The sequence below is a fragment of the Macaca thibetana genome, chromosome X (assembly GCF_024542745.1).
Source record: "Macaca thibetana thibetana isolate TM-01 chromosome X, ASM2454274v1, whole genome shotgun sequence".
In the NCBI taxonomy this organism is placed as follows: domain Eukaryota; kingdom Metazoa; phylum Chordata; class Mammalia; order Primates; family Cercopithecidae; genus Macaca; species Macaca thibetana.
Window position 1 is genome coordinate 113,786,248 of NC_065598.1, and position 23,540 is coordinate 113,809,787.

The 23,540-nt window shown below is 37.1% G+C and overlaps 1 protein-coding gene across 3 annotated transcripts in view; it reads left to right on the forward strand.

The window, feature by feature from the left end:
* DOCK11 (dedicator of cytokinesis 11) overlaps positions 1-21,764 on the forward strand; it is a 189,516-nt gene extending 167,752 nt beyond the window's left edge. For all 3 annotated transcript variants that reach the window (XM_050776082.1, XM_050776081.1, XM_050776083.1), the window contains 8 exons: positions 6,672-6,794; positions 11,274-11,387; positions 11,929-12,075; positions 16,135-16,345; positions 16,711-16,901; positions 17,346-17,446; positions 18,734-18,872; positions 21,302-21,764. In XM_050776082.1, the coding sequence (XP_050632039.1) occupies positions 6,672-6,794; positions 11,274-11,387; positions 11,929-12,075; positions 16,135-16,345; positions 16,711-16,901; positions 17,346-17,446; positions 18,734-18,872; positions 21,302-21,421 (1,146 nt within the window). In that variant the 3' untranslated portion in view covers positions 21,422-21,764. The remainder of the gene's footprint in view (positions 1-6,671; positions 6,795-11,273; positions 11,388-11,928; positions 12,076-16,134; positions 16,346-16,710; positions 16,902-17,345; positions 17,447-18,733; positions 18,873-21,301) is intronic.
* Positions 21,765-23,540: the final 1,776 nt, after the last annotated feature.

A 23,540-nucleotide genomic window follows, 5' to 3' on the forward strand; every position in this document is an offset into this window, starting at 1 on the left:
ATTAGAAATGTGGAACTGAGACCGGGCTCAGTGGCTCATGACTGTAATCCCAGTACTTTGGGAGGCCGAGGCAGGTGGATCACCTGAGGTCAGGAGTTCGAGACCAGCTTGGCCAACATAGCTCTACTAAAAATACAAAAATTAGCCAGGCGTGTGGCACCTGGCTATAATCCCAGCTGCTGGAGAGGCTGAGGCAGGAGAATCACTTGAATTCAGGAGGTGGAGGTTACAGTGAGCCAGGATTGTGCTACTGTACTCCAGCCTGGGCAACAAAGTGAGACTGTGTCTCAAAAAAGAAAAAAAAAGAAATATGGAACTGAATATAAGGAGAGAGTTTAGGGTTAGAAATGCACATCTGGAAGTCATATCCTTATGAGAACCAAAGCAGACTGAATGTTAGACATAATACAGTGAGTGAAGACCAGAGAATCAAGGACTGAACCATGGGGGAAAGTTCACAAAGAGTGTGAACATAGAAAACAAGAAAGAAACACAGAAAAGCAGAGATTGCAGTTATAGTGCCATAAAATTACATTTCTTAAAAAACTTGTATTAAACAATGAGATTAAAATTACAGTGACATACTTCATAAATACTTTATGAGTTGATTTTTAAAAATACACAAATCTCAACTTAGCTCTGGTTTATTTAATGATCCACCTAGAAGCTTTACCTACTATTTATACATAGTCTCTCTCCCTATCAGTAAAATAAGGACAATAATACTATTGTGGTCACTTCACAATACATGTGAAAACTTAAAAAGTCATGAAGTGTGAGAATAATGTCAGGTTTTATCATTGACCTACTTGGCAGTGAGATTTCTTAAAGGCAAGTTGGTGTCCTTTTACCCTCAGAACCTACAAGGATAGATACTTAAAATATGTTTGCCGAATTAATTGATCATAACAGAGACACAAGATACTTGAATTTTTATTCCAGCTCGATTTTTGACTGCGTAGCCTTGGACAAGTTAATTCATGTTTCTGGATCTTAGTTAGATGATTTCCCAGAGACCCGCAGGTTTTACAGGCTGACAGCAGAAAGAGTCAGAGGATTTCATGGGGCTTAACTGGTTCAGTACAATTGAACTTATATCCTTGCCTTCTAAACAGTAGCTTCAGTGTATTCATAGAAACACCTTTGAGCTCAACCCTTTTTTATACTCTTAAGGAGAGCAGTAACTTTTCTTAATAATCAAAAACCATAATTAGTTTTATGTATAAACACATTTGTTGGAAATCTTTTGAGTTCTACAAGTAATTTATACATACTTTTATTTGATATATACAGGTAGAATCATGTTCTATCAAGTGCCACTTTATGTTTCAGTTTGCATAATAAGGCTTCTTCCTTATACCCTAGCCAATTAAAAAAAAAAAACTAACACTGATTTAGAAGTTACATTGAAATGAAAAATACAAACTGTTGTCCATTTAGTGCTTGTATTTACATATGTGAGTTAAACTGGTAATAATGCAATGTAACTTGTTTCCAAAAATGTATTTCTGACTTGATTTGCAACAGTCTTTTTTTTTACCCATGACACCACCTCAGGAGGTCCTGATGACATGTGCCCCTGCAATAGATTTTAAACATATAATTAATATATAATTGGGCTGGGCATGGTGGCTCACACCTGTAATTCCAACACTTTGGGAGGCCAAGGCAGGCAGATCACTTGAGGCCAGGAGTTCAAGACCAGCCTATCCCACATGGTGAAACCCCGTCTCCACTAAAAATACAAAAATTAGCTGAGTGTGGTGGCACAGGCCTGTAATCCTAGCTATTCGGGAGGCTAAGGCACAAGACTCTCTTGAACCTCAGGGGCAGAGGTTGCAGTGAGCCAAGATCGTGCCACTGCACTGCAGCCTGGGCAACAGAATGAGACTGTGTCTCAAAAATAAAGTTAAAAATTATATAATTAATACATAGTAAAATCTTAAACAATTTGATGAATTTTGACAGTTGTATACACCCATGTAACCATGTAATCAGAAACAAAAAAATAGAACATGCCCATTCCTTCGGGAAAGGTTCCCTTGTGCCCATTTCCAGTCAGGCTCCCCACCTTCACCATCTGATTTCTATCACCATGAATTAGTTTTTATGGCATATAAATGGAATCATTCAATATGTACCCTTTTTTTTTTATCTGACTTCTCTTGTTTAACCTAATATTTTGAGATTCATCCATATTGTTGGGTATATCAAAAGTTTGTTCTTTTCCATTTTCTTTATATACAAATTTTAAATCCATTCAGTTAATGGGATTTTGAATTGTTTCCAGTTTCAGGTTGTTATGAATAAGTCTACTTTAAACATTCCTATCTATGACTTATTGTTGACATATGCTTTTTTTCTCTTGGGTAAATATCTAGGAGTGGCATTGCTGAATCCTAGGGAAGATATATATTTAACTTTTAAGAAATTTCCGAAGAGCTTCTCAAAGTGGTTGGACCATTTTATACTGTTTGCCAGTAGTAGATGAGAGTTCTATTTGCCCCACATCCTCCCTAGCATCTGATATTGCTAATCTTTTTAAATTTTAGCCATTCTATTAATATTAGATGTGAATCAACATCTCATTGTGGCTTTTATTTGTATTTCCCTAGTAACCGATGATGTCTACCACTTTTTCAGATGTTCATTGGCCTCTTTTATATTTTCTTTTGTGAAATGTTTGTCTTTTATCCATTTTAGAAATCACATTGCCTACTTTTTATTGTTGTTTTGTGGGAGTTCTTTCCTGGATATAAATCCTTTGTCAAGATGTGTGTGTTGTATATTTATTTACCAGCTTCTGACTTGTCCATTCACTTTCTTAATTGAGTCTGTGGTTGAGCAGAAAATTGTGGTTTTGGTTGTAATTGATGAAATCCAGTTTATTATTTTATAATAATTTGTTCTTTTTGTATCTGGTCCCAAAAATCTTTGCCTACCTCAAGATCCTGATAGTGTCGTCCTGTGTTTTCTCCTAGAAACGTTGTTTCCGAGTTTTGTTTAGGTCTGTAATATATTTAAAGTTCATTTGTGAGCATGGAATGAGATAGAGGTCAAAGCTTTTTTTTTTTTTTTTTTTTTCTGGACAGTTAGGTGGTACATACCATTTGGGGAAAAACAAGACTTTCCTTTTGCCACATTGAATTTACTTTGGCACCTTGGTCAAAAGTTCGTTTCTTCATATTTGTGTGGGCTATTTCTGGATTCTTGGTTCTCTTCCATTGCCCATCTTGATGCCAGTATCACACTTGATTACTATAACTTAAGTCTTGAAATCAGGTAGTGTTAGCCGTCCAGCTTTATTGTTTTTCAAAGTTGTTTTGGCTATTCTACATCCTTTGAATTTCCATATAATCTTTAGAATCGCCTTTTCTATATCCTCAAAATAGCCTGAGAGTGGAGAGTTTAACAATATTGAATTTCTCAATCAATGAACGTTTATTTGGGTTATCTTTAACTGCCAATAATATTTTGTAGTTGTTAGGGTAGAAGTCTTGGGTTAGATTTATTGGTAGATATGTGATGTTTTGATGCTACTGTAAATAATATTGTTTGCTTTTACATTTTCATTTTTTAATATGTTGTTGCTAGTATATAGAAATATAATTGATTTTGTATGTTGCTCTTATGTCCTGCAACCTTACTAAGTCTGCTTATTAGTTTCCATAGTTTGTATGTTTTTTAGGATTTTCTACATACACAATTATGCCATATGCACAGAACAATTTGACTTTTTCTAATCCTGTATGTCTTTTCTCTTTCTCTTGCCTTATTGTACTGGCTAGAACCTTCAGCATAATGTTGGATATAAGTGGTGGGAGCAGACATTCTAACTTGTTCTCAATCTTAGGAGAAACATGTCTAGCCTTTAGATTTTTAGTAAATGCCTTTTATCAGATTGAGGAAGATCTCTTCTGTTCTTTGTTTCTTGAGTTCTTTTTAAATATCATGAATGGATGTTAAGTGTTGTAAATGCTTTTTTCCTGCATCTATTGAAAGAGATATGATTTTTCTCTTTTATTCAGTTTATGTGGTTGTATGTTACATTTTTTTAAATTGTAACCTAACTTTACATTCCTGGGATAATTCATACTAAGTGTGTACCTTATATTTAATTCCCCCAATGTTTGTCCCAAAATTGCTGGAAATTTTAATTTGGCTAGCAGGCATTAATATATAGATATTTTATTCAAGTAGCAACATTTATTTCACATATACTATCCAGTGACACTAAAATAATTACTGGAAAAGCCAATATAAGTAAAATATTGTCCCTACTCTCAAAGAATCACAGCCTATTGGAAAAGTCAGATATGTAGATAATATGTAAATAATGTACAAATATAGTGATAAATCCTTACCAAAAAATTAATGAAATAGAAAAAAAGATGTGTAGTGTCTTGCCTACCCTGTATTGATAAGGAGAAGGATCCTGGAAAAGGTGATACCTAAAGTGTTTTAAAGAGATTAACCAAGTAGAAGGGATTAAAGGGAGGAAGGCACAGCCTGAACAAAGACATAAAGCTAAGACACACCATTGTGATTCAGGGAAACTACTTAGTTCACTGTTGTTATAACATAAAGTACAAAGTTTGGTATGATGAATGATGAGATTATGGAAGTATCAGCCACATCATTGCAAGCTTTGTGTCCCACATGAAGGAGCATGTCCGTTGTTCTGTGAGTGATGCGCAGCCATTGCCAGATTTTAAGAAAGGGAGAGTGACACGCTCAGGTTTGCATTTTAATCAGAACCCTATGGCAGATGTGTGGAAGATGTTTTTGAAAGGGCCAAGACTGGAGGCAGGAAGATAAATTAAGAAAAAAAAATAGGGAAATTTTGCACCTTAGCAATAAGAGAAATGGAGAGAAAGGGTCAGATTTGAGAAATATTTAGGAAGTAAAACTGGCAGGACTTGGTGATGAACTCATTATAGAATGAGTAAAGAAAGAGGGTGTGATAGTTTCATAGATATCTTAGCCTATTTGGGCTTCTGTAACAAAATACCAGAGACTGGGTAGGTTATAAACAACAGAAATGTATTTTTCACTATACTGGAAGCTTAGTAGGTGAAAATAAAGGTGTTGGCTGACTTGGTGTCTGGTGAGGATCCACTTCCTAATTCATACATGGTATCTTCGCACTGCACCCTTATGTGGTGGAAGGGGGTGAGCTAACTATCTGGGGTTCTTTTTATTAGGGTACTAATCCCATTCATGAGGGCTCTGCCCTCATGACTTAGTCATCTCCCAAAGTCTCCACCTCCTAATACACCATCACCTTGGGGGTTAGGATTTTAACATATGAATTCTGAGTAAACACAAACATTCAGGCTGTAGCATTAAGACTGCAACATCAAAGTACCACAAATTAGGTGGCTTAGAACAAGAGAAATTTATTGTCTCACAGTTCTAGAGTCTAGAAATATGCAGTCAAATTGTCAGGGCCATGCTCCCTCTGAAACTCTGGGTAGAAGCCTTCCTTGTCTTCTGGTGGTAAGAGTTGTTCCTTGACTTCCCTTGACTTGTGGCTGCATCACTCCAGTCTCTGCCTCTGTAGTCACATGGTGTTTGCCCTGTGTGTCTCTGTCTTCATATAAAGATACCAGTCAACCAGTCATACTGGGTTGGGGCCCACCCTACGCCGGTATTGCTTCAACGATCATATCTGCAATGACTCTGTTTTCAAATAAGGTCACATTCTGAGGTGCTTGGGGTTACAACTTCAACTTACCTTTTTGGGGGACACAATTCAGCCCATAACAGATGATCAAGTCAAAACTGCGCTTAGTTTGCTACCTAAGGGTCTATAGGGTATTGCCACTGGCAAGATAGGAAACACAAGTATAAGAGCTAGATGATGAATTCGATTTTCTAAAGGACATACGGGAAGAGCTGTTTTAGCGATCAGTTCTATAGGTCTGAAGTGCATCTCTTTAAGATAGAAACAGGCTGTTATGACTTATGGGTAGCATCAGTAATTGGCTTCATGTTTTCATGGTTGAGAACATGAGATGATGGTTCACAAAAGAGTTTTATAGCAACTGTTATTCTGGCAGGGCTGGTGATCTCTATCTTGAGCTGTTATCCTATCGTTCTCAGTAATTTTAGAACCATCAGTTGGGAAGTGTTCTTTATCAAAACTGAATCATTTTAATACCAACCCACAAAAATAAAAACTAAAAAAAAATTTAAAACATCGAATCATTTTAATAAACACCTAAATCACCAACACAATATTTGAAAATGTTGCCAATTTTTCTTAAGACTGATATGGGTAAATATTGTTTTAATATAAAAAATAATGGATGTTAGACATTCAGACATCCTCAATTTGGAATAAACAATATATTCCCTTTTTAAAAATATTCTTTCTCTATGTGTTAACATTTGCAACTGTAGTTAACATCTTCATTATGTGAATAAACAAAATAATCATAGTTTACTATTGTTAACATCAATTTTATATTTTTAAGAATGTTTTTAACTTTAAATACTTTAAATATTTGATTTATAAAATATTGTCACACAAGTATGTTCCTTTTGTGCATCTCATTGAATTTAGTACCATCTGTTTGTTTTCTACCAACTTGAAATGCTTCAGAATTTATTTGCCCAAAACTCTAAAACTATTTTTAATTCCTAATTGGATTTTTCTCTTAATGCAGGAAGTCTTGCTGGAGTTGTTAGAACAATGTGTGGATGGCTTATGGAAGGCAGAACGTTATGAAATAATTTCTGAGATTTCCAAGTTGATCATTCCAATTTATGAGAAACGTCGTGAGTTTGAGGTAGACAATTTGAACATTTTTATCATTGACTTACGTATTTTATTTTGGTTTTAGGGAAAACAGTAATATAGTTCTGTTACTATTATTCTACTCGGTGTCCTCTGAAGAATATAAGGTTCATTAGATTATGACTTTTGTATTTTATCATAGAATATAGATAGTCTATCATTTTGACACATTTGTCCAATTTCAAAGTGACAATCCCTAAAAAGGCTATTAAATCCTAAGATTTTTTTAATGTTTTCACTACAAAGGAATGATAAATGTTTGAGATGATACATTTACTAATTACCCTGTTTTGATCATTACACAATGTTGGCATGTATGGAAATAACATTCCCCCCATAAATTGTACCCCATAAATATGTACAATTATTGTGTGTCAATTAAAAACAACATAAAACTTCCTTTGGTCCTGCTTATGAAAAGAAAATAAAGTGAAACTTAAAAAGTCCTACCTTATATTCATTTATGTTTTCCGAATGAAATTAAGGCTAAAAGATCCAAAATAGAAATTGAGATTTAAATTAGACCAGTGGTTCTGAAAAAAAAAATTTTTTTTTTTTTGAGATGGAGTCTCACTGTGTTGCCCAGGCTGGAGTGCAGTGGCACAGTCTTGGCTCACTGCAACCTCTACCTCCCAAGTTCAAGCAATTCTCCTGCCTCAGCCTTCCAAGTAGCTGGGATTACAGGCATGCACCACCATGCCCCACTATCTTTGTATTGCTAGTAGAGATGGGGTTTCACCATGTTGGCCAGGCTTGTCTCGAACTCTTGACCTCAAGTGATCCTCCCGCCTTAGCCTCTCAAAGTGCTGGGATTACAGGCATGAGCCACTGTGATGGGCCTGAAAATATTTTCATCTAGCACCCTCCCCTCTTTCTGTCAGAGCACAAAATAATCAGTGTTGTTTTCACTAAACCTTCACTTTAAAAAGCTGTCAAATTTCCATGTTACCCAGGGAAGAGGCATAGACATGATTGTATTCTCTATAATTCAGTGGAGAAACTAAAGGTGCTGGCAGATGACAGTGGGGTGGGTAATAATACACTAGTAATAGCCCTATTATGAGAATTTTAAAATTTTGACTTGCCAAATAAACTATTGATAAAGTATAGTTAATAAAGAATAGTAGTATCATGAACAGCAATTGCTACCAGCACTAAACATGATTTTTTAAATATTCAAGTCTCTTAGTCCATATCATAATTTCTATCGCTGCTGTACTGGGAAGGGATGATTTAGGATTCAAGCCATTTTTAAAAAGCAAGGCAATTTACTCTTAAGTAAAGCAGTTAGGCCTTTCCTTGTTGACAGTTTCTAAGAGTGAACACACATAGATTTAATATAATCTGAGCAGTGTTTTTGTCTCTCCTCCAAACTGGCTCTGATCAAACTCACTTTTTCTTCCTAGATTCTAGGTCTTCCTCTCTTTCTGCCATACATTTGGTGTAAATGGGGCATGCCTGAAAACTCATAGTAGAATTCAAGTGAATATGGTAATAAGCTGAAGTTAAGTATAGGTCATACAGATGGCAAAGAATAGCCTATGAGACAAAACTAGATTTGCCATTACCCCTCCTATCAAAGCATTACATCTGAAGAACCTTTGTAGTAATTTCAAAATAAAGTCCCCATTTTCTGACTCTTAGGATGAAGGAAGTTCTGGCTTTTAGAAACCCAGGGAGCCTTTTGCTACTTAGCCAACCAATAGGGAAGAAAGAAAAATATATCTTCTCTACACATTAAAGAAAATTATGTTTTCTATAGGGGAACTACTCCTATTTCCTTGGAGGGGTGTAAGGGTCTGTATAAATCCCCTAGCACTCTGTATAGATGAAGTAATTGTGTTTAGGACTGATGTAGCTGGAGCGTGGTAGTGCACGCCTGTGATCCCGGCCATTTGGGAGGCTGAGGTAGGACGATTGCTTGAGTCCAGGAGATTGAGGCTGCAGTGAGCTATGATTGAGACACTGCACGCCAGCCTTGGCTAAAGAACAAGATCCAATCTCAAAACAAAACCAAAAAATAGAACACTGATTTATGCTTTTCCAGTGTATCTCTATGGAATGAGCTGAAAACTATCAGAGATAGCAGCCAAGGTAAGGAAGATTTCCCTCCAATTGAGCTCAATTGTAAAATAGAATATGGGAAGAATTTTAGAGAAAGAAGCTTGTGTGTTCTTCCTTTTTTATTGAGGTGACATTTATATAACATACAATTAACCATTTTAAAGTATAGAAGTCAGTGGCATTTAATATATTCACAGTGTTGTGCACCCACCACCTCTTTCTAGTTTTAAAACTCCCCAGAAAAACACTCCATACCTATTAAGTAATTACTCCCCACCCCACTCCCACTTTCCAATAACCACTAACCTGCTTTCTGGATTTGCTTATTCTGGATGTGTCATTTAAAAGGAATACAGATTGAGCCTCCCTAATCTGAAAATTCGAAATCATAAATGCTCCCAAATCTGAAACTGTTTGGGCATGGTCATGATGCTCAGTGGAAATACTCACTGGAACATTTTGGATATCAGATTTTCAGATTAGACATGTTCAGTTGGTAAGTCCAATGCAAATATTTCAAAATCCCAAACACTTCTGGTCCAAAGCATTTCAGATAAGGGATACTCAACCTGTAGTATAATATGTGACCTTTTATGTCTGGCTTCTTTCAGTTAGCAATTTTTTTTTTTAATTGAGACACAGTCTCACTCTGTCACCCAGGTTGGAGTACAGTGGCACGATCTCAGTCACTGCAACCTCTGCCTCCTGGGCTCAAGTGATCCTGACACCTCAGCCTCCCAAGCTGTGAGGCGCACACCACCACTCCTGGCTAATTTTTGTATTTTTAAGAGAGATGAGGTTTCACCATGTTGTCCAGGCTGGTCTCAAACTCCTGACCTCAAGTGATCCACCTGTCTCAGCCTTCCAAAGTGCTGGGATTACAGGCGTGATCCACCGCACCTGGCCTGTTAGTGTAATATTTAGAGGTTCATGTATCAGTTGTAGCACATATCAGAACTTCATTCTTTTTTATGGCTGAGTAAGATTCCATTGTATGGATACACTGCAGATTGTTTATCCATTCATCCACCGATGGGCATTTGGGTTGTTTCACCTTTTGTCTATTATGAATAGTGCTGTTGTAAACATTCACATACAGGTTTCTGTGTGGATATATAATTTCAATTCTCTTGAATATATACTAGGGAGTAGAATTGCTGGATCATTTGGTAATTCTATGTTTAACTTTTTGACACCCACGAAGCTGTTTTCCACGGTGGCCGTACCATTTTACATTTCAATCATCAGTGTACTAGGATTCCTATTACTTCATATCATCATCAACATTTGTTATTTTCTGTTCATTTTATTTTGTTTTGTAAAATCCATCCTAGTGCATGTGAAGTGGCACCTCATTGTCTTGGTTTGCATTTCCTTAATGACAGTGAGATTGAGTGATTTTTCGTGTCCTTGGCTGCTTGTACATCTTCTTTGGAGCAATGTCTATTCAGATCCTTTGCCCATTTTTAAAATTGGTTTGCATATATTTTGTTGTTGAGTGGTAAGTCCTTAAATATTCTGGGTACTAAACCCTTATCGGATCTTTGATTTGCATATATTTTTTTCCATTCTGTAGGTCGTCTTTCACATTTTTGATAGTGTTCTTTACACAATGTGCTCTCTTTTTCTGGAAGTGCAGAAAAACATATCCTTTGGAAATATCTGTGAACTTGCATAAAAGCAGCCCTCACTGCAGCTTACACCATTACTTATTGTTATATTTGCATTTTATTTTCCTCTTTAAATACGTGGATTGTTTATTCTCGTGTCTCTCTACCTGAGGGCTCAAGCAAAGCATTTGGCTGCCCTTTCAGTTAAAAATATTGAGACCCTGTAGAAAATAGTAGTTGATAATACAATATTTCAAAATTAAAAATGTCCATTGAGATGTGAATAAAATGAAGCATGATATTAAAAAGTACAATGTTATTGAGGAACAGAAAACCACATACCGCATGTTCTCACTCATAAGTGGGAGTTGAACAATGAGAACACATGGACACAGAGAGGGCAACAACACACACAGGGCTTGTTGTGGGGTGGGGGGTGGGGGGTGAGGAGAGGGAACTTAGAGGACGGGCCAATAGGTGCAGGAAACCACCATGGCACACATATATCTATGTAACAAACTTGCACTTTCTGCACATGTATCTCCCCCCCTTTTTTTTTTAGAAGAAATTTCTTTTAAAAAGAAATACAGTGTTATTTTACCATTTTAAGTTCTACCCTTAGACCTAAAGTTGTTCAGGACTGTCTAATTGTTACAAAGGGAGATGAGTAGGAATGACCCCACCAAGACCATTTTGAAAAGAATATACTGGTGCTTTTTATTCTTGTACATTCATCTTGAAGACATTTAGTAATTAAACAAAAAAACAAAGCTGATTTGTATATTTTTATTTTTCAGAAACTTACTCAAGTTTATAGAACTCTTCATGGAGCTTACACAAAAATTCTGGAAGTTATGCACACAAAAAAGAGACTTTTAGGCACTTTCTTCAGAGTTGCCTTTTATGGCCAAGTAAGTGTACTTGAGTTCATAACGTTTTCCTTTTTAAACATTCACCTTTGAATTACTAGTTTACTGTAGCAGCTAGGATTCTGTCCAGATAGAGTGCCTATTACAACAGCAGAGAGCCTCTTTTGTATGTATAAAGTTCATTTTGGTTCTCATATCTAAATCCTTCAGGTCAGAATACGACAGAGAAGGTTTTGATTTCTGTCAGCTTCATTTTCTGTTAAGCTTTTTAAAGTACATATTAAATATATAGTAGTTAAAACTTTTAAATAAAAAACAGGTAAGTGTACAGGGAAGGAAAAAACCTAGTTTGGAAATCTTCCTCAGACCATATGTTTATATGATTATAAATTTGAAAATTATCAGGAATTTGAAAATTCTCATGTATTTGAAGTTCAAAGGGTAAATACATGCATGGGACTTTTAGTAATATTATTCAAAATGTGTTTCAAAGATATTATTACTAGTTATTTAATAGATTTTCTTTACATGTTGTGTTTGCTCATATTATTTATAAGTTATTATTTGTTTAACTTTATAATAGTCTTTTTTTGAAGAAGAAGATGGAAAGGAGTACATCTATAAAGAACCAAAGCTCACTGGCCTCTCAGAAATTTCCTTGAGACTTGTTAAACTTTATGGTGAAAAGTTTGGCACGGAGAATGTCAAAATAATTCAGGATTCAGACAAGGTAACACATACCCTGCATTTTGAAATCATTATTTGCTAGTTCCAGGCATTGTACATTGCTCCTGACTTTTTCCTTTTTTAACTGGTAGAGAAGCATGAAAATAGAGCTTTCCAGATAATAAAGAACAGGGGTTTTGGAGTCAGAGATAACAGGTTTCAAATCTCTACTCTCTGCCACGCACTAGCTGTGTGACCGTGGGGAAGGTACTTAACTCTCTGTGCTTCATCGTTCTTAGTAATAAAGTGGAGATAATAGTAGTAGTATTTTCCTCATGAGGTTGTTGTATGGATTAGATGAGTTAATATACGGAAAGTATAATCACTTTCCTGGTACATAAAAAGCATTCGCTAATAATAACAAGCTAGCGTGCTCACTAAAGGGTTAGATATTATCGTAAATGCTATTGTACATCATGATTCTCCATTACATCATGATTAAAATCCTCTCGGAGCACACATTTTACTCTAAGATGTCCTTGGTTCAGTAATAGTGACTGTAGTTAACATTTGCAATGAAATAGGTTTAGGAGAGATCCTTGAGCCTTGCTCTAAAAGTTATCCATCCCTCTGGGCCCTGCCAAGGCTTAGTGAGAAGGCTTACATCATAGCAAGAGAGGCCCTTTCCTAGGAAATGCATAGTTCTCTATAGACAGGATTTGGGGGAAGCACTGTAGGAATGCCCAACTGTCCTTAGTTGCCTTGGGTATGCCCAGACTTAGAGCTGATTTTTAAGGGTAGGAAGGACATATAAAATTGAAGATTTGTATCCACAGCAATATTTACTGAGTGACTATGATATGCACAGTGCTATGCAGAACACTTAAAAGCTAGCGGGAAGCATCACCATCGTGAAAAACCCCATGGCTATTGTAAAGACACTTCATTGTCTACCATGAAAATAATCTCTTCACTTTGTAGACTTACATATATCTCTTGGAGATGACTTTGTCTTAAACATAAACCTAAGACATTTAAAAATAGATTTGGTGGTAGTTTCAAACGTAATATATGGCAAACACTCTCTACTTCTTATCAGTTTCACTCTTTTGTGTTGTTTCATTGCATTGAAACAACAGAAGATTTTCTCCCCTTGCAGCCGGATAGTGTTAGACTTGTTCCCACAGTATTGATTACTGTATAAATGGAAAGGTAACGAAAAGTCAGACTTTCTGTGCAACATGCAGTTTTCTACCTTATTCTGCCTCTGAAAACTGGGCCAAAGAATGCTAGTGACAAACCACTATCAGGTGGCTGGACCCCGGATGTTTGTTATGTATCATGTTTTAGTAGTTCCCTGTAGGCAACAGGCATAATAAGCAGTTCCTGCTTTTAAAATATATTTATTGTTTTCTCAATGTGCGAAAGTGAAAATTTAAAATACTCTTTTCCCTTGCCAAAGAACAAAATCTGCATAAGGGCAAAGGCAATTTGAAGAGGAGTTTGGCAATGTCTTCCAATATTTTAAATGTATGTGTCCTTGGACCCAGCAATTTCACATTTAACATTTTATCTTGTAGATGTACACATATAAATATATATGGTTAAAGTTGTTCACTGCCACAAAATTTATATAGCAAAAACCTGGAAGCAGTCTAAACGTTTGCTGAAGAAATGGTGGTCTTACCCGTATAATGGATATAACCACCTAGGCATTAAAAAGCACGAGAGATTTGTAAGTGTCCATATGAACCTATCAAGATACATATTTTTTTCTTTTCTTTTTCTTTTTTTTTTTTTCGAGACAGGGTCTCGCTCTGTTGCCCAGGCTGGAGTGCATTGGTGCCATCTTGGCTCACTGCAACCTCTGCCTCCTGGGTTTAAGCAATTCTCCCGCCTCACCCTCCCTAATAGCTGGGATTACAGGCGCCCACCACCACGCCTGGCTAATTTTTGTATTTTTAGTAGAGATGGGGTTTCACCATGTTGGCCAGGATGGTCTCGAACTCCTAACCTCAAGTGATCCACCCGCCTCAGCCTCCCAGAGTTCTGGGATTACAGGCCTGAGCCACTATGACTTGCTGCTTTTAATTTCTTTCGAGACAGGGTCTGGCTCTGTCGCCCAGGCTGGAGTGCTCTGGCAGGATCACAGCTCACCGCAGCCTTGACCTCCTGGGCTCAAGCGATCCTCCCACCTCAGCTTCTTGAGTAGCTGGGACTACAGGTGTGTACCACCTCACCTGGCTAATTTTTGTTTCTTGTGTTTTTTTTTTTTTTTTTTTTTTTTGTAGCGATGGGGTCTCACTATGTTGCCTAGGCTGGTCTCAAACTCCTGGGTTCAAGCAATCCTCCTGTCTTAGCCTCCTGAATAGGTGGGAGTACGGGTGTGTTGCCACCATACCTCAGCTAACTTTTTTATGTTTCTTAGAGACAGGATCTTGCTATGTTGCCCAGGCTGGTCTCAATCTCCTGCGCTCAAGCAGTCCTCCTGTCTTGGCCTCCCAAGCCTTGGGACTACAGGCATGAACCACTGCACCTGGCCCCATGTAAATCTTTTAACTAAGCAATTTCTTTTCTAGGAATTTATACTAAGGAAAAAATCAGAAAAAAGTGCACACAGTTTTAAATACAAGGATGTTCATCAGAACTTTATTTACAATAGCAAAAAGTTGGAAAACAGCCTGTCTCCACTAATGAGAGAATGGTCCAATAAGTCACATTTATCCATATAGCCATTAAAAGTGACTATTGTACAAACTGTTGGCCAGACATGGTGGCTCATGCCTATAATCTCAACACTAGGAGGCTGAGGCAGGAGTATCACTTGAGCCCAAGAGTTCCAAGCTAGCCTCAGCAACACAGCCTCTACAAAAAAAAATTTAAAAATTAGCCAGGTGTGGTAGTGCATGTCTGTGGTCCCAGCTACATGGGAAACTGAAGTGGGAGGATCACTTGAGCCCAGGAGGCTAAGGCTGCAGTGAGACATGATCACACCACTGCACTTGAGCCTGGGCAACAGAGCAAGACTCCATCTCAAAATAAATAAATAAATAAGCTATGATACCTGTGTTTTTATTGAGGTGTAATTCACATAATGCACAATCAAAACAATGTTTAGTATGACCTCAATTTTCTGAATACATATACATAGAAGAAAGATTAGAAGGAAATATATAAAAATGTGAATAATGGTCATTGCTGGGTAGTAGGATTACAGTTGTTTTTTTTTTTAATTTTTATTTTTATTTATTTATTTTTTTTGAGACGGAGTCTCACCTTGTCACCCAGACTGGAGTGCGGTGGCGCAATCCCGGCTCACTGCAACCTCCGCTTCCCAAGCTCAAGTGATTGTCCTGCCTCAGCCTCCTGAGTAGCTAGGACTACAGGCGCATGCCACCCTGCCCAGCTAATTTTTGTGTTTTTAGTAGAGACGAGGTTTCACCGTGTTGGCCAGGCTGGTCTCAAACTCCTGACCTCAAGTGATCCGCCTGCCTCGGCCTCTTAAAATGCTGGGATTACAGGCATGAGCCACCATGCCCGGCCAATTACAGTAATTTTTAATTTCTCCATATGTTTCTGTAGTCTCCAAATAGATTGCTGTAACTTCTTTATAATCAGAAGTAAGTGATTTTTAAAAAGAATGAAGACCCCCCCTTTACTGGAAACACAATTATAATGGCAATGTTCCTCACTTGGTCTCAAAGAAGTTAGTAGGTTACCTTATCTCCTTTTCCCTTCCATTGAATAGGATTTAAAAAAATAATAATAAACCGGCCGGGCGCGGTGGCTCAAGCCTGTAATCCCAGCACTTTGGGAGGCCGAGACGGGTGGATCACGAGGTCAGGAGATCGAGACCATCCTGGTGAACACAGTGAAACCCCGTCTCTACTAAAACTACAAAAAACTAGCCGGGCGAGGTGGCGGGCGCCTGTAGTCCCAGCTACTCGGGAGGCTGAGGCAGGAGAATGGCGTGAACCCGGGAGGCGGAGCTTGCAGTGAGCTGAGATCAGGCCACTGCACTCCAGCCTGGGCGACAGAGCGAGACTCCGTCTCAAAAAAAAAAAAAAAATAATAATAATAATAATAAATTAAATTTTTTTAAAAAACCTTTCTTATTTTATAGGTAAATGCCAAAGAGCTTGATCCAAAATATGCTCATATACAAGTTACTTACGTGAAGCCTTACTTTGATGACAAAGAACTCACAGAAAGAAAGACCGAGTTTGAAAGAAATCATAATATCAGCAGATTTGTTTTCGAGGCCCCTTACACTTTATCAGGCAAAAAACAGGGCTGTATAGAAGAACAGTGCAAACGCCGTACAATCTTGACAAGTAAGTACAGTTTTACATGTTAACTTCTTATTTGTCTTGGTCTTTTTCAGTATACACGAGTAGCAGCTGGCCAGCTGGACCATATAACTGAAATTTTAATTATTATTTGTTCTGCTGTTCAGTTACAAGTTAGCACAAGCACGTCCATGTGATAAACCATCATTTTTCCATATGTCATCTATGATTGCCCAGAGGTGTCTCATAAAGAGAATTTCTCTCTGAATCCTGAAGTACTATATGGGACCCTCAGTCATCTTCTAGATAAAGCATGGGGAGAGTTAAGCACAATAGAGTTTTTTCTTTAATTTGGCTATTTGAACAAATGATTTTCTAAGGACAGTAAATCAATCTTAATATTTTAATAGCTTCAAACTCGTTTCCCTACGTGAAGAAGAGGATTCCTATTAACTGTGAACAGCAGATTAATTTAAAACCAATTGATGTTGCCACTGATGAAATAAAAGACAAAACTGCAGAGCTGCAAAAGCTTTGCTCCTCTGCTGACGTGGACATGATTCAGCTCCAACTTAAATTGCAAGGCTGTGTTTCTGTGCAGGTACGCTGGTCGTCCAACATGTGTTAAATGTTTCTTGATGTTTCTTTTGCTTTTATAAGGGCACAGAGCAAGCATTAATTGTAATTGTGTGTTGGGCACTTACTGAGTGTAAAAACCTGTGCATTATTTTTTATTCACTTAATGAAGATATTACATTGAATTTTTATAAGTTTTGTGTTATGTCAGAGGACTTTAACATAAGTCTGATGACTGTAGCGAAGCCCTGTATGTACATATCAGAAATCACTCACTTACTAGAGTATCATCTTTGTAGATTATTTTCTTTAGTTAATGGTTTTTCGAAATAAACTTGTAATAAGCATATATTTCTCAGATATGGATTTCTTGTATATTTTTGGATTTTTAATAAAAAAGAGAAATGCCAAAACTTCTTTGATTATTGCATTCTGGAAACACTCTAATTTTTCTTCTATTGTAATGTAGGTCAATGCTGGTCCATTAGCATATGCAAGAGCTTTCTTAAATGACAGCCAAGCTAGCAAGTATCCACCTAAGAAAGTGAGTGAGTTGAAAGACATGTTTAGGTAAGTGGTTTATAGTTTTCAGGTTAGACCCGTATTCTTTTTCTCTATTTTCTTCTTTTAAAAAACAGCAAAGTATTGACCAAATGATACCCCTCCAAAAAGGGATATTCTCTGTGGTCTTTTACAATGTCTAAGTGACCTCCTAAGGGCACTTTAAGTAATGAGAAAATGTGTGATCTGTTTCATCCTGCAGGACATTAACAATACCCTAGTGACCCAAGAGATTAAATCTTCCAGTTTACTATTTGCTTTGGATATTTTAAGTGACACAAACACAAGCCTATGTTCCTTATGTGCTTTCCTTCTTCACCCAGTTGACCTCCTGTTACAGCATTTCAGACCATTTGGGGTAGGAATAGAAGTGGGGCAGGAAAGATTGCATATGCTCACTCCAATCCCCTGTCCTTACTTCCACTTGGACACTGCCAAACTAGGGCATGCAATATCTTGTCTTCAGTGAGCAGCTCTGTAAGCTAAGGCATGTATGAATGCTCTTACATTAGAGAAATATCTTTAATATATAAAAGTTTTCATTCAGAAGAAGAGAAACAGTTGAGTAATATGGACTAAGGAGAAAGATGATAACCTATCCACTCATTTGCTCCCGACTTATTTTGTTTACTTTTCCTGTCTGTGTTTTATCAGCTGTTCCAGGGTGCAGAGTAACTAGTAGTCATTCATTCACCAGTATTTATTAATGCCTGGTACATGCAAAAGACTATTAGTTGCTATGACAGGGATATAAAACAAATGGACAGTGAAGTACTTTGTCCCCTAAGACCTACACTCTAATTGTGGACATTAAACATAAACACATGAAATAATGGAAAAATACTTTTATGATAGGTCATCAACTCTCTGTTCTCCTTAGCAGCCCAGGGAAGATCCTTCATACCTGTACCACCCAGCACTGTACTAGCCACATAGTAAGCTCAAAATAAATTCTTTTTGAATGAATGACTCATTATCTACAGGTGCAAATTAATGTCAGCACAACTTTAACTAATAGAATGCCAAGTAAATGATTGAGCAAGTAGGCTTTCCAGAGGGTATGTGTTTTGAGCCAAGTCTTGAAGGAGATAAGAAACAAAACCATAAGGCAAAGGTGGAAAGGAAAGAAGGCATTTCAGATTTAGGAAGAGACATTAATAAATGCATGGTGAGAAAAGAGAGGATTCTGATCTTCTTTCTAGGCAAGCCATGGCTAAACTGAGTTACCAAGTGGATTGTCAGTGAGACTTCCTAAGAATAAATAACAAAACCCTTATCTTTGATATTCATCCATAGGAAATTTATACAAGCATGCAGCATTGCACTTGAACTAAATGAGCGGCTAATTAAAGAAGATCAAGTTGAGTACCATGAAGGGCTAAAGTCAAATTTCAGAGACATGGTAAAAGAATTATCTGACATTATCCATGAGCAGGCAAGTATTAGGGTGACTGAAACTGAAAACATGATCTGCGGGTCCCGAAATTGTTGCTTAGCAAAATATAATGGTTCAAAATGCATAACCTTAAAGTCTATATTTTAAATTTTTTCCATATTATCTTTAATCATTTAAGTGATACAATACAAATAAAATTTGCAGCAATTATCTGAAGTGGTTAGTGATGCGATTATCAGTAAGAAACCATTTTGTTTTTTGTGCTCCAGTATCATTAGAAGCGAGAGGTTGAACTGAGGTATACCATTATCAAATAGACTACATAGTTTGTTTTTAGAAACTATCTAGTTGATGAGTTTCTATTCCTCATAATGCACAGAAAAAGCAGCAAAAATTCCTCCTTCACAAAAGATGTAAGACAATTGCACATGCTATTTTAAGTGAATATCTACTAGATTACAGTTATTTCATTTGCATGCAACTGCATGACCTAGTGTTGAACTCTAAATTATTCAAATTGAAAACAAATTATTCAGTTTACTGTTATTACTGTGATCAAGATACTCTGAGTGGCCATTTTATAAAATTTTGTTTTCCTTTTGAAGCATGGATTTTTCAAATCCCACTTGTCTGTATCAGTTATTCCTATAAAACATGGCTATTTCTCTTAGATATAGAGACCAATAATTTAGATTCTTAATATTATGTATTGATAGCTAACCAAGAAAACTCTTAGTTTCTATTGGCTTATATTTATGCAAGCCATCCTGTCATTATGAACCATACTTGGGTGTGCCTTACTTTTGGCAAATGTTGACTTTATAGTGAATTGAGTTTCATATAAGAGAGAGCCACTTTGTAGTCATACACTTTGAGGCATATATTAATACTGAAAAATAAGACAAGTGTTAATGTGTACTGAAATTTGAAATATTCTCTTGAGCTCCATAAACGATTACTTGACAAAAAGTCATGGCTGGATATTTCTTGTCCCCTTTCAATGTAATCTGTTACAGAATACCAGAGTATATAGTCCTTTCAAAAAATTCAATCTTTTGATTTTTTTTTTTTCTTTTTTTGAGACAGAGTCTCACTCTGTCGCCCAGGCTGGAGTGCAGTGGCGCAATGTCAGCTCACTGCAACCTCCGCCTCCTGGATTCAAGTGATTCTTCTGCCTCAGCCTTCCGAGTAGCTGGGACTACAGACACGTGCCACCACACCTGGCTAATATTTTGTATTTTTAGTAGAGATTAGGTTTCACCATGTTAGCCAGGATGGTCTCGATCTCCTGACCTCGTGATCCACCTGCCTCGGCCTCCAAAAGTGGTGGGATTACAGGCGTGAGCCACTGCACCTGGCTGCTTTTGATTTTTAAAAGGATTTATATTGTCATAAAGCTATAAATTGCAGTTTTCTTAGATAGAGTTGGGGGTGGTCATTGTAGCATCTGTTGAGTATGTTTCGTAATTTCTTAGCAATAAGTACCCTCCTTGCCTGTCACATCTGACCAGCATAGATAATCAATTATTCATCTCTTAATATTCTAGTATGCTTTCAGATTAGTGTCACAAGTTAATATTTTTGTAAGAGGAAATTTCTCTATTATAAATTTTATTTAAGCCTTATGATTTGTAGCAACACAAATGATATGTCTCAATACTGCCACTATAGATCAGTCTGTGGGCTTAATACTGAAGTTTCACAACTAACTTGAGAACCAAGTATTGAAAGCTTGAGACCTAAGTTAGGACTTTATGGTAAAGAGACTGGATATAATGTATTTACCGTTTTTTACCTCAATCTACTTTAAGTACAAGATTTCTGTTGCCTTTTCTTTGGATTACACAAAATGGATCATTTAAAAAATATTTAAACTAATATGAATATCTATGTTTATATACTTATTGGAATACAATCTTTAAATTTTATATTTATAAAGTTCTTCCTTTCCAAGAAAAATCTTCTATATCAATTAGCTTATACAATTATAGTGTGTCTTTAGAAATGTGCACTTCAGACTTTTATCTTCATTTGCTATTATTTTCAAGTCTCCAGGGAAGGAACATGGGTATCTGCATGTTTCAAAAGTCCCATAGATGATTCTGAGAACCACTGTGTTAGATCATTCATAAACTCATATCAGAGTCTACCGTTTAGAGCTCTTGTTATAACCATCCGTTAAACAATATTTTAAAGATTGTGTTACCTCGCTTTTTGTTGAATTTTGCATTTTACAGTCTTTGTTTTTCTTAATGAGTAACTAGGTATTTTCTGCTTTTTTGATATGCTGCCTTTGTAATACAGCTGTGAAGACTTAAGTCGGTAATGTTATTCTTTGCTCCCTCTGCTTTCTGTCTTTTTAAATAACTAAGTGTCAGTGATAAATTGAAATATGCCTGCAATTTCATATACACATTCTTTTTTTGGCAATGGCTTCATGATAACCATGCTGATTTCTTTTGTTTTAGATATTACAAGAAGACACGATGCATTCTCCCTGGATGAGCAACACATTACATGTATTTTGTGCAATTAGTGGTACATCGAGTGACCGAGGTTATGGTTCCCCAAGATACACTGAAGTGTGAGGAAATGCAGATGTACGTGACAATGAGACTGACCTTTCTCAGGAATATTTGGAGCTGTGCAAATGTTAAAATTTAAAGATTTGATATACATGGAGTGTTTCTTCTTGACACCAAAATTTTCATGTGTTCCAACAGGGTGCTTACGTATTTGTAAATAAGCAACTTGAAAGTGCCTGGAAAATTGCACCACTGTGCTTGGTTTGTACTTTTTTAGGTAAATCTATATGCTGAAAAGTAGAGCTCAAAAACAGTAGTTCAATTTGCTTAATTATTGCTTAAAATAATAATGGTACTATGTAAAATTGTATAATGGAATACAATAAAAGGTAAAACTTATTTGTAATTAGAAGTGAAAGAAATAATACTTTGAACTTAGCATTTTTCTTGACAAGAAGCTCAATTCATTATCATAGTAATCTTTGGTAGGAGGAGAAGAAAATTGGTAACATTTCCATAATACATGGACATTTAAAATTGGGGAGATCATTTGAATCCTTGCCAATTAGTAGTCAAGGCTGGGCTAAAGGAACTAAAAGCATTATTTAGCAGGAAAATTTCAAAAGGAAAGGATATACTTATAAATATACCAAGCTTAGGTGGCTCACACCTATAATCCCAACACTTTGGGAGGCTGAGGCAGGCGGATCATGAGGTCAGGAGTTCAAGACGAGCCTGACCAACATGGTGAAACCCCTTCTCTACTAAAAATACAAAAATTCGCCGGGCATGGTGTTGCATGCCTGTAATCCCAGTTACTGAGGAGGCTGAGGCAGGAGAGTCTCGTGAACCCAGGAGGTGGAGGTTGCAGTGAGCCGAGATCACGCCACTGCACTCCAGTCTGGGCAACAGAGTGAGACTCCATATATATAACATACATATAATAGTAAGCTTGAGATAACATATATATATGTTATGATCTGATGATGCCAGGTGATCTTGTAGGTCTCCCTTCTACATACAAGACATGCAAGGGATTTATACAGGGCAAGCAGCATTTGTTGCCAAAGCTTTATCATCTGGGGCCATCTACAAAGCTAAACAAAACATTCCTGAGATTACAGTCAGTACATACCACAGAACTTCAAAGCTTTGACAGCAGTCTGAGGTAGGAATTTGTAATGATTATTTTCTTCAGTTATAAAATTAATAAACATTTTGATTAGAACTTAATGGTCGCAGCATGTCTTGGGTCAATGTACAAAACCACCACAGATTTGGCATACTAGCTTGGGATTATATTTCTATCTATGAAGAAATCTCAGATTGCCTAAATAATTCAGGAGAAACCAAGATGTGAATGACGTTTTTAGCTTCAAGAATTCATATAATTTTGGCTGCCTTCTATGGGAACTTCAGATTCTAGACTTTTTTTTTTTTGAGATGGAGTCTCGCTGCAATGCCCAGGCTGGAATGCAATGGCGTGATCTCAGCTCACTGCAACCTCCACTTCCCAGGTTCAAGCGATTCTCCTGCCTCTGCCTCCCAAGTAGCTGGGACTACAGGTGTGCACCAGCACGCCTGGCTAACTTTTATATTTTTAGTAGAGATGGTGTTTCACCATGTTGGCCAGGCTGGTCTCGTACTCCTGACCTCAAATGATCTGCCTGCCTCGGCCTCCCAAAGTGCTGGGTTTACAGGCATGAGCCACCATGCCCGGCTTACACTTACTTTCCTTATGTGGTTTAGCCTATTTTACAGATGAAAAAAACAGTCACTGAAATATAAATGGATTCCACGGGGCCTTGGCTTTTTGAGCACTTTTTGATCAAGTAAATCCTAGAGGTTATGCTCCTGGCCTGGCCATTTTTCTTTTTACTTTTTTGGGGGGACCATTTTTTCTTTCTTTCTTTCTTTTTTTTTTTTTTTTTTTTTGAGATGGAGTCTCGCTGCAATGCCCAGGCTGCTGGAATGCAATGGCGTGATCTCGGCTCACTGCAACCTCCACCTCCCGGGTTCAAGCGATTCTCCTGCCTCAGTCTCCTGAGTAGCTGGGATTACAGGTATGTGCCACCACCCCGGCTAATTTTTGTATTTTTAGTAGAGACAGGCTTTCACCATGCTGGTCAGGCTGATCTCGAACTCCTGACCTTGTGATCCGCCCGCCTCAGCCTTCAAAAGT